The 12,038-nt window shown below is 47.1% G+C and overlaps 1 protein-coding gene across 7 annotated transcripts in view; it reads left to right on the top strand.

Moving 5' to 3' along the window:
* Nucleotides 1–12,038, top strand: part of CSE1L (chromosome segregation 1 like) — a 184,244-nt gene that overhangs the window by 52,810 nt on the left and 119,396 nt on the right. For all 7 annotated transcript variants that reach the window (XM_029612426.1, XM_029612429.1, XM_029612428.1 and 4 more), the window contains one exon: nt 11,563–11,628. In XM_029612426.1, coding sequence (XP_029468286.1) covers nt 11,563–11,628 — 66 coding nt within the window. The remainder of the gene's footprint in view (nt 1–11,562; nt 11,629–12,038) is intronic.

Here is a 12,038-nt window from a genome sequence, read left to right as displayed (position 1 = left end):
CTCCCAAAAGTGGTTTCTCTCTTCCATCTAAACCAAACCATCTTGCTGCCATTGCCAGACGAGCATAAGGACTCTGAGGAAGCTCGCCGCCTTCGCCAAATTAACGTCTGCAGACTCCTAGTCCGATACCTGGAAAGGACGGAATCCGTAAGAAAGACTGACCACCACTTCGTCCTTCACAGCGGAAAGAAACCAGAGGAAGCAGCCTCGCGGGCAACCATAGTCTGTTGGATCAAAGAAGTAATCAAGGCAGCCTACGTAGAGGCAGGCAAGCCTCCACCTCTACAAGTCAAGGCCCATTCCACTAGAGCCCAGGAAGTGTCCTGGGCGGAAACCAAATGGATGTCACCCGCCGAGATCTGTTGGGCGGCGACATGGACCTCAATCCACACCTTCTCTAGGTTCTACCACCTGGATGTTCAGGCTCGGGAGGACACATCATTCACAAGGGCAGTACTAAGTGGGCCACGGGCAGCCTCCCACCCGGTTCGGGAGTAGCTTTTGTACATCCCGTTGGTCCTGAGTCCATCTGCTACACGCTAGGAAATGGAGAAATTACTTACCTGATAATTTCGTTTTCCTTAGTGTAGACAGATGGACTCAGCATCCCGCCCACAGCTGCCAACAATCCCGGAAATCTCGGGGGACAATCCAAGAGAGCAAGACACACGAGTAAGCCAAGCTTCCCTCTAATTAGGACACCCATACCTACCGGGTGTCGGCGTTTCTCGGTTGAGTGCACTGGCGGTCTCCAGCTATAACCGCATCAACCAGTTCAAGTTAATCAAGTTAACCAAGTTATGCAAATTATTCAGTAACACATATATCCACAATTGCTTTTCGAGGAGAATACTGAGGAGCAAGGCATCCTGCAGGGGTATATGTACTAGGGCTGACGTCAGATTGAAATCTGATCCGTCTCCAACTGCTATCAGGAGCACACTATACCCATTGGTCCTGAGTCCATCTGTCTTCACTCTGGAAAACAAAATTATCAGGTAAGTAATTTCTCCATTTTGTTTTATGTAATACAAAGATTCAATAAACAAATTTCATAGCTACTTCCCTGTACGTACCCAGATCAATCCATACTTCTGGGTTTTGCCTCCCTTCCAGCAGATGGAGACAGTTTCATAGGCACTTCCTCTTAACCCGGTGTGCCACCTGCATCTCCTTAGTATTTCTCTGTCTCCAGCAGATGGAGGTGGTGCAAAACCTGCAGTTCTGTACCTGAAGAAGAAAAAAAAAAAGAAAATCAAGAGAAGAAAAGATTTCCTCCAAGGAGGTTGGCAGGTCCTGGTGGGACCATCCCTCCTGGTAGCAAGATAGAGTGAGCAGGGCTTGGGGACCCCAGGATTGTTCTAGCTGTCATGCCAGGGGTGAAAGCTAGTGGTCTAGCTCCCTCCCCTTCAGCAAGGATCACTGGAAGCCTCTTGCCATTCAGGGAAGTACTTTTTAGTGTTTTCTTAGTAAAGCTATTAAAAAAAAAAAAAGGAAGCTGTTGGAGCAGTGTTGCTTTTTACTTTCGGCTTTCCCGATCGCATACGGCAGTAGTCAGGGACAGAGGCAGGTACCTGAGGCGGCTCCCAAACCAATGTTCTCTCGACGCGGGCCACACGGTCTAGGGCATGCCCACCCATGCCGCAAGCGAGCCGTTGCTCCGTGTGTGGGGAGCACTGCTTGTAGTTTTCTAGGGCTGGTAGATGTTCCCACTGCCTCTCTGGGGAGGGCTCCTTGTGGGGGACTGCAACGGCTGGTAGGTCTCAGGCTGCTTCTGATGGAGTGGTCGGCCTGTTTCCGCTGAGCACGGGAATGGCGGCCATTTTGAAATCATTCTCAGCTGCTGGAGAGAGTGGCGGGGGGAGGAGATTTCCCATCCATGCTGTCATGGTCCGATATGAGACCGGGGGGGGGGGGGGGGGGCGGGAAGACGGGGGATCCTAATCCCTTGCTGGGGGATGAGTATGGTTCCCTTCCCTTTTCTATGGATTTTATTTTGTTAATGCGTGAGGCATATCTGGCCCGGAGGGCCAAAGAGTGGTGCTCTTTCAAGTGCAGGTCATCTTGGGGGGGGTCTCTCAGGAAGAAGCCCAGAGGTTTAGAAGCTTTGGAAACTACAAGGATCCATAAGATCAAAGCACCAGTGGAGCAGTGTACTATGGATGTTTTTCCTCAGAGGAGTTCAACCAGGGATTGCCCTCGGGGGATGGTCCTTCTGATGTTCTTCTGCCCAAGAGTGGACAGGATCCGGAGGAGGAGGAGCCTGGGAAGGTTCCTTCCATGGCGGGGGACGACCCTAAGATAGTTTGCCTGTTTCAAAGGGATTCTGCATGCCCTGGCGGAGTTAGGGATAGCGGTCCTGCAAAAGGAGCCAGATCAAGACATGGTGGATCCGGTTATGGCTGGTTTGAGGGGCCCAGCCAGGACCTTTCCTTTCCATAGGATGGTCAAGCAGTTGTTGGTTAGGGAGTGGAATACTCTGGAGACTGGCCTGAAGTTTAGTAGAGCAAGGATAAGCTTTATCCCTTGCCCGAAGATACTCTGGAGCTCTTGAGGGTGCCAAAGGTGGATGCTTCCAGGTACACGGTCACAAACAGGGCTACCATTCCAGTAGCTGGCGTGGCAGATCTAAAGGATTTACAGGACAGGAAGATCAAAGTGCACCTCAAGAGGATCTTTGAAGTTTCTGCTCTTGGCATCAGGGCAGTAGTGTGTAGCAGTTTCATGCTGCGAGATAACTTGAGATGGGTGCAGCAGTTATAATGTGCCAAGGATCTGTCACACCAGGAGTCTGAGTAAGTGGAATGCTTGGAGGCGGCGGTCACTTATGGGACTGATGCATTATATAATCTTTCCTAGTGTGTAGCCAGATGGACTCAGGATCAATGGGTTCATGCTCACCTGCCAGCAGATGAAGACTGAGTCAGGTTTCAAAGCTGACATCACCCTAGATACACCCCTGCAGTGACCTCAGTCCTTCAGTATTTCTGTCTCCAGCAGATGTAGACATGATTTCCCTATGGGGATCACTGTACCTTTTGGAAGAAGAAATTCTACTTTTAAGTTGGAGAAAAGATTGAGCCCTGCTCTCCTGTGGTGATACCTAAAGATCCCTCACCCAGTTGAGAATTCCTGAGGTGATGTCTGAGATCCCTCAGAGGTGTGCCTTGGTCCGGTAGCCGGTTCCTAGCATGGACTTTGCTGCTGAAGCAGCTGAAAGGCAGCAGGTAAAGGAAGCCGAGCATGGCGGCGACAGCCAAAGCGCTCTCCCCCTGCAGCCAGTGACAGTCTCTGTACTCAGCTAGTAAGCGCTCAGCCCAGGTAAATTAAAAAAAATAATTCAGAGACGTTGCAGGGGTTTCAGTAAGACTTACTCAGATCTCTTTGCTCAGCGCCCTGTACCAATGACATTCCCGATCCTGTTGGGGTAAAGTGACATGGGCTTCCAAGCAGGTTGTGGCCCCCTGGTGGGCTAGGCCCCACTTTAGGCTTGGTTAACACACCGCATGGTAGGCCACTGTGGCACTATCGTATATGTACGTTTGTGCCTGTATTGCCCACCATAGAGCTTCAGTACTCGTAGTATATATAATGAACATAAGAACATAAGAAAATGCCATACTGGGTCAGACCAAGGGTCCATCAAGCCCAGCATCCTGTTTCCAACAGTGGCCAATCCAGGCCATAAGAACCTAGCAAGTACCCAAAAGCTAAGTCTATTCCATGTTGCCATTGCTAATGGAGGTGACTATTCTCTAAGTGAACTTAATAGCAGGTAATGGACTTCTCCAAGAACTTATCCAATCCTTTTTTAAACACAGCTATACTAACTGCACTAACCACATCCTCTGGCAACAAATTCCAGAGTTTAATTGTGCGTTGAGTAAAAAAGAACTTTTTCCGATTAGTTTTAAATGTGCCCCATGTTAACGTGATGGAGTGCCCCCTAGTCTTTCTAATATCCGAAAGAGTAAATAACCGATTCACATCTACCCGTTCTAGACATCTCATAATTTTAAACATATCTATCATATCCCCCCTCAGCCGTCTCTTCTCCAAGCTGAAAAGTCCTAACCTCTTTAATCTTTCATCATAGGGGAGCTGTTCCATTCCCCTTATCATTTTGGTAGCCCTTCTCTGTACCTTCTCCATCGCAATTATATCTTTTTTGAGATGCGGCGACCAGAATTGTACACAGTATTCAAGGTGCGGTCTCACCATGGAGCGATACAGAGGCATTATGACATTTTCCGTTTTATTCATCATTCCTTTTCTAATAATTCCCAACATTCTGTTTGCTTTTTTGACTGCTGCAGCACACTGAACCGATGATTTCAATGTGTTATCCACTATGACACCTAGATCTCTTTCTTGGGTTGTAGCACCTAATATGGAACCCAACATCGTGTAATTATAGCATGGGTTATTTTTCCCTATATGCATCACCTTGCACTTATCCACATTAAATTTCATCTGCCATTTGGATGCCCAATTTTCCAGTCTCACAAGGTCTTCCTGCAATTTATCACAATCTGCTGGTGATTTAACTACTCTGAACAATTTTGTGTCATCTGCAAATTTGATTCTCACTCATCGTATTTCTTTCCAGATCATTTATAAATATATTGAAAAGTAAGGGTCCCAATACAGATCCCTGAGGCACTCCACTGTCCACTCCCTTCCACTGAGAAAATTGTCCATTTAATCCTACTCTGTTTCCTGTCTTTTAGCCAGTTTGCAATCCATGAAGGGACATCGCGCACAACTTACTAGGCACAGAATACAAGTAAAGCCGGGCGCACAGGCTGTGTGTGCGCCTTGCTGTGGCCCATGTAGCCGCCCGAAATCTGTGCGCATAAAATTTTTAGAGCAAGCCATCTGAACACGCAGTTACTGTTGCCAATGTCTCTGGCAGCAAAGAAACATAAGCGCCTTTCTCTCTGCGCTGCTTGTGATATTAAGGCTGCACAGTCTGACCTGGATTCTTACTTTTGTCAGCACTGTGAGGAAGCCCAGGGAGAGTTGGCCTCCCCGGACTTTGCTAAGCCCAGCTCCTCCCGTTCAGAGGATGGGTCAGCCACAGCATTAACGGGAAGTACCCCGATCTGAGAACCCCGGGACCGGGTCATCCATGGGAGAGGGAAATTTTAGTGGCACCTACCCCCAGTACCTTCTGGGCATGGACCCAGCTGCTTTCTCTTGGGTGGAATTCTTTCAATGCCTTCATACAGGCACAGTCTGCTACCTCACCTGCCCCTGTCCGGACGGAACCTCAGCCGGTAAGCCCTCCCTCTCCCAGTCCGATCAGCAAACCTCGAGGCTTTCCTCAATTCACCAAGAGTATCCCTGGCTGGGACCCAGATGGCACGGATGAAGACGAGGATCTAGTTTCCTTAGAAGATGGGGAAATCCCCCTGGTTTATAACCGTCTCGGACCATGTTATGGTTTTTCCATAAAAAATGATTTGCCGGCCCTGGTTTCCCAGACCCTTCTTTGGTTCCCTCATACAGCCCGCCCCAGGGTCTGGCTGTATCAGGGAACCTCTTGCTAATTTCCAGTACTGGAAGCCATCCGGGAGTTGATTGACATGGAATGGGATGCCCCAGAAGCAAGTTTTAAAGGGGGGTGAGCGTTAGAAGTTCTATACCCACTGGATCTGGCAGCTAGAGAACATTTGTGTTTCCCTAAAGTGGATGCATTGGTCTCTTCTATTTTTTTGCCAGGTACTTATATCCTGGATTGGAAACAGGTTGCTAGGCTTGATGGATCCTTGGTCTGACCCAGTATGGCATGTTCTTATGTTCTAACCCAGTGTAGGGAGGAATGGCCTTAAAGGATGCGCACAATAGGTGGATGGAATCCATCCTTAAACAGGCTTTTGCAGTAGCAATGACCTTAAAGATTGCTTCTTGTTGTGCCCTAGTAGTTTTGTTTGTGCCTGCTTCTCTCTCGGGAGGTGAATGACTCAGCAAATTCCAGAATGGGTATGGAACTCACCACTGCCTTTTTAGTTGACGCGGACTCTGACCTAGTCCGTACCTCGGCCAGCGGAGTGGCCTCAGTAGTGGTGGCCAGAAGACAGCTATGGCTGCGGAATTGGTCATCAGACGCAACCTCCAAGGCAAATCTCACAAAGATGCCCTTTAAAGGATCACTCCTCTTCGGAAGTGAATTGGAAATCCTGGCCAGTAAATGGGGTGGATCTCCAGTATCCTAGCTACCAGTAGATAAGAGGAAACTAAAAAGTCATGGGATAGGAGGCGATGTCCTTTCGTGGATTACAAACTGGTTAAAAGACAGGAAACGGAGAGTAGGATTAAATGGTCAGCTTTCTCAGTGGAAAAGAGTAAACATTGGAGTGCCTCAGGATCTGTACTTGGACTGGTGCTTTTCTATATATATATATATATATATATATATATATATATATATATATATATATATATATATATATATATATATATATATACACTAGCCGTTAAGCCCGTAACAACGGGCTACATTAAAACGTTTTTTTTTTTTCGGTTTGGTTTTCAGAAACGGCACTCTTCCTCATTTCTTTTCCCTCACTCCCCCTTCCTCCACTCACCTCCCTTCCTTCCCCTGCCTCCACTCAAACTCCTTTCCCTCAGTCTTATTCACCCTCTTTCTCCCACTGCCTCCCTTCCCTCTCACTGAAACCCCCTTCCTTCACTCTCACCTCCCCTTCCCTCATTCTCACTCCCACCCTCTCCTAATCCCATCCCTCACTCTCATCCCCTCCCGTCCCCTCTCAGTCACTATGTGTGACTCACTCCTTCCCTTGTGGCAGGGCAGTCTGTTACTCTTGGCCCTTATTGGAAACTTTTTGTTTCTAATTTTCTTCCCCTCTGCCATTGATGCAGAGAGCAGTGCTGGAGCTGCATCAAAATAAAGGCTTGCTTTGCTCTCTTTCTGGGAGACCTGTGCCTTTTTTAAGAAATCCGCTCACGGACTTGAGAGGGCGGAGGGAGCAGGGAGCACGACTCTGGCTTTCACTTTTGTTGCTCTGCTTTGCAGGGAGTGGGGGTGGAGGGATGTCCAAGTAAACTCTTCCCCTGGTGGCTGAGAGCCCCCCCCCCCCCCCACCACGCGGTTTGACTGCACTGCTCCCCCCTCCCCCCTCCTGCAGTTGCTGAATGTTTACTTGGCTTCTTATCTGCAGGACTCAGGGGGTGGGGGCGGGCCGACTCGGATCTTCTCCTTTCCGTTGTCTTCTCTGTGCTCCTGCTGCAGCTGCTTTTAATCTGTTCAGCTGGAGGTAAGGAGTAAGGTCCCTTCACAGCAAGTCTCTACTGCATTTGCTCGGCGACTCTTCTTTCCTCCTCCTGTCCCTGTGAGTGACAGTCCGGCAGTCCCTCCCTACTCCCCCCCCCCCCCCCCCCCCCCCGGCAGTGGAGGAGGAGGAGGGTCGGGCTCAGGCTGTTAACATATCGGAGCGGAGGCTCCCTGCCCTTTCCTCCTCCCCTCTGTTGCTCAGAGTTATCTGTGCCGCACATGCGCGGTAGAGCTGCTCTCTACCGCGCATTTGCGGCACGTCGGTCAGGGCTCATTTATCTAGTTAGATATATATGATCTGGAAAGGAATAAGACGAGTGAAGTTATCAAATTTGCGGATGATACAAAATTTTCAGAGTAGTTAAATCACAAGCAGATTGTGATACATTACAGGAGGATCTTGCAAGACTGGAAGATTGGGCATCCAAATGGCAGATGAAATTTAATGTGGACAAGTGCAAGGTGTTGCACATAGGTAAAAATAACCATTGCTGTAGTTACATAATGTTAAGTTCCATATTAGGAGCTACCACCCAGGAAAAAGATCCAGGCATCATAGTGGATAATACTTTAAAATAGTTGGCTCAGTGTACTGCAGCAGTCAAAAAAGCAAACAATGTTAGGAATTATTAGGAAGGGAATGGTTGTTAAAACGGAAAATGTCATAATGCCTCTATATCGCTCCATGGTGAGATCGCACCTTGAATTGTGTGTACAATTCTGGTCACCGCATCTCAAAAAAGATATAGTTGCGATGGAGAAGGTACGGAGAAGGGCAACCAAAATGATAAAGGGGATGAACCAGCTCCCCTATGAGGAAAGGCTAAAGTGGTTAGGACTTTTCAGCTTGGAGAAGAGACGGCTGAGGGGGGATATGATAGAGGTGTTTAAAATCATGAGAGGTCTAGAACGGGTAGATGTGAATTGGTTATTTAGTTTTTCAGATAATGGACTAGGGGGCATTCCATGAAGTTAGCATGGGGCACATTTAAAACTAACCGGAGAAAGTTATTTTTCACTCAACGCACAATTAAACTCTGTAATTTGTTGCCAGAGAATGTGGTTAGTGCAGTTAGTATAGCTGTGTTTAAAAAGGATTGGATAAGTTCTTGGAGGAGAAGTCCATTACCTGCTAATAGTTAAGTTGACTTAAAAAATAGCCACTGCTATTACTAGCAACAGTAACATGGAATAGACTTAGTTTTTGGGTACTTGCCAGGTTTTTATGGTCTGGATTGGCCACTGTTGGAAACAGGATGCTGGGCCCTTGGTATTACCCAGCATGGCATGTTCTTATATTCTTGGATGAGAAGTCCATTAATTGCTATTAATCAAGTTTACTTAGGCAATAGCCACTGCTATTAATTGCATCAGTAGTATGGGGTCTTCTTGGTGTTTGGATAATTGCCAGGTTCTTGTGGCCTGGTTTGGCCTCTGTTGGAAACAGGATGCTGGGCTTGATGGACCCTTGGTCTGACCCAGCATAGCAATTTCTTATGTTCTTAAGAGCAAGCTATTTTTAGGTGAAGACTTGGAACATCTGATCAAACATCTGGGAGATAATCAAGTGCCCAAGCTGCCAGAAGATAAGTGCAAAGATTCCAAATTTCTGCTGGTTCGTTATCTCTTTTGGAGCCAAAGGAGTTTCCATCCGAGTAGAACTTCGGGCATGGGTCAGATACAGACCTTGAGGAGGTCTCAGTCCTGATCCCAATCCTTTTGTGGCCGCAGAGCGAACCGAGGGTACTCGGGACAAGGCCCAGCTGGAACCAGATCTGGGCAATGAAGGGTGGCCGACAAACTCCTCAGTTCTAGCCATCGGGGGTCGGTTGACTCTTTTTACAAGGAGTGGGTCAAGATCATGTCAGACCAGTGGATTCTAAGCGTGATAGGAAAAGGCTACGCTTTAGAATTTGCTTGGCCGCTAAGGAACCTATTTATGGTGTCTCCCTGTGCTTCACCAGTAAAGAAAGTTATCGTTCAGCAGACCATCCAAAGACTGAGAATGCTCGAGGCCATTGTTCCAATCTCCCAGGAGGAGTGGGAGATGGCGCATTATTCCATTTATTTTGTGGTGCCAGAAAAGGAAGGGACCGTTTGCCCAATTCTGGACTTGCAGAAGGTAAACATGGCTCTCAAGGTTCCCCGTTTCTGGATGGAGACTTTCAGATCGGTCATAGTGGTGGTGCGATACCAGGAGTGCTTGGCATCCTTGGACCTGACGGAAGCATATTTGCACATCGGAATACACCAGAATCAGAAATTTCTCAGGTTTATGATCCTCTGGGAGCATTTTCAGTTTTGTGCTCTACCATTCGGTCTAGTCATGACCCTGAGGACTTTCACCAAGGCCGTGGTGGTGGTGGTGGCAGCAGCACTCAGAAGGGAGGGCATGCTGGTTCACCCATATCTGGGTGACTGGCTCATCCAAGCGAAGTCGGAGGAACTTTGCCATCAGGTGGTGTAAGTGGTCTTGTGCCACTTGAGATCCTTGGGCCGGATAGTGAATCTGACCAAGAACCATCTTTCGCCTTCGCAGGTTTTGGAATTCTTGGCTGCGCTTTTCGATACCCGTGTAGGGAAGATCTTTCTCACGGAGGAGTGTATTTGCAAGTTGCAGTTGCAAGTTCAGGGACTGTTGGAGGTCAGAGGTACCCAGGGTCTGGGTTACTTGCAGGTCCTCTGTTCCATGGTCCCGTGGGCGTTTGCTCATATGAGACCTCTGCAGAGAGTGCTGCTTTCCTGGTGGGATCTGAGTTTGGAGCAGTTTCATCTTTATCTACCTCTTGCTGAGTTTGCCAGGTCCAATCTTTCGTAGTGGCTTGGCCGGATCCATTTGTGCCGCGGAGTGGACATCGAGGTGCCTCAGTTGGATGGTGGTTACTACCGACAATGTGCCGGCGGATTTTCTCAGCCGCCAACAATTGGCTCCAGGAGAATGGGAGCTATCGGAGGAAGCAATAACCCTCATTTCTCGCAGGTGGGGCATGCCTCATATGGATCTGATGGCAACCCAAAAGAAGTCTTTACATACCTATGCCAGTCACTACCGATTGGACGTCCAGGCCCTGGATGTTGGCAGTTTTGGTGAAAGTGTACTTCGAGCGGGACTCATAGTCCCACCCTGGTTAGGGAAACTTTGGTATATCCCAGGAGTCTTGACTGATCTGGATAAGTACAGGGAAAAGAAAATTGGTTCTTTCCTGATAATTTTCGTTACTGTAGTACCACAAATCAGTACAGAGTCCTGCCCGGTGGTGGAGAGGAATCTGAGAGTCTGCTCAGTCTATTTTAAAAATTCTGATTCTGAAGAATGGCACAGGTTTCCCATTAGTCTTTTTAAGAAGTGTTTATAAATTTACTTACGAATTTCCTTCTGGAACGGGGAATATACGGTAGTAGAGTTAATTGGTTGAAAGTTTTGTTAAATATTTTGTTTGGGTACTGAATAATTCTGAGGAGATGCAGGTGGCACACTAGGTTAAGAGGCGGTGCCTATGAAACTTTCTCTGTCTCCATCTGTTGGGAGACAAAACCCAGGAGTCTGGACTGATCTGTGGAACTACAGGAACGAAAATTAGGAAGAACCGATTTCCCTATAAGTAATATAAACATACATACTTAAGTAGATTTGTATGTTTGCTGGTGTAGCAAAAGTGAAGCCCTCAGCCCTGGGAAGGGAGGAAAAATGGCTGCTAGGTGGTCTGTGCGGACCTAAGAAGCAATGCTTCTCCTGTCTCTCCAAAATGATCTCTCAGTAAATTATGCCTTAAGATGCATTCTTTCCCACTTCCCCCTCCTCCTCTCCCCCCCCCCCCCCCCAAAAAAAAAACTTTGGTGCAAAATACATCAGGATAGTAAATGCAAACATTCCATCATTTGCTTTATTTGTAAAGCTTCAGCCCTGGCACCTATGACTTTTTTTTTTTAATAATTTCATATTTGAGATTTTCACGTTTCTAGCAACCAGAGTTTGAGGTCTTCCTTTCTCACCTTTTTTATATATACTTGTTTTTCATTTGTAACAGCTAGAATTTGTTTCAATATAGTAAGTCAAATATGAAAACTTGTTCAGCATGTTTAACTCTGTAGCAAAATCCACCAAAACTATTTTTGTATAAAGATTCTGCTGAGAATGTAATGATCAACTGTAGCAGTTTACCCTAATTGATGGCAAATGTATTCTTGCAGTGAAACTAACAAATGATACCATAAGTCATGTCTGGTTTAAGTGTATTCCATATCTGAAATGCTTCTCTCTTTAGCTGCTGATGAGGAGGCTTTTGAAGATAATTCTGAGGAATACATAAGAAGGGATTTGGAGGGATCAGGTAAATGAGTATTTGTTGCCTTCAAACTTATAATCAGGCTGACCATGTTTGACCGCGCGTTTTACATGTTGTTATCCCTTATACTGTAAGAGGTAATAGCGCGTGGAAAACGCATGGCCAAACCCCCCCCCCCCTCCCGAAACTAATAGCGCTTATCACATGCAAATGAATGTTGATGAGCCTATTAGTTATCCCCATGGGATACTGAAAGTAAAATGTGTGGCCCAGCTGCACATTTTGCTCACACCTTCCGACTTAATATCATAGAGATATTAAGTCGGAGGTCCCAAAAAAAAAAAAAAGCTGTCCGCCGGCCCGTGGGTTGGAAAACAGACGCTCAATTTTGCCAGCGTCTTCTTTTCCGAACCCGTGGCTGTCAGCGGTTTCGACAACCGATGTCTGTAAAATTA

The sequence above is a fragment of the Rhinatrema bivittatum genome, chromosome 8 (genome assembly GCF_901001135.1).
Source record: "Rhinatrema bivittatum chromosome 8, aRhiBiv1.1, whole genome shotgun sequence".
Classification (NCBI taxonomy): Eukaryota; Metazoa; Chordata; class Amphibia; order Gymnophiona; family Rhinatrematidae; genus Rhinatrema; species Rhinatrema bivittatum.
This window is presented reverse-complemented; position numbering and strand designations above follow the sequence as displayed.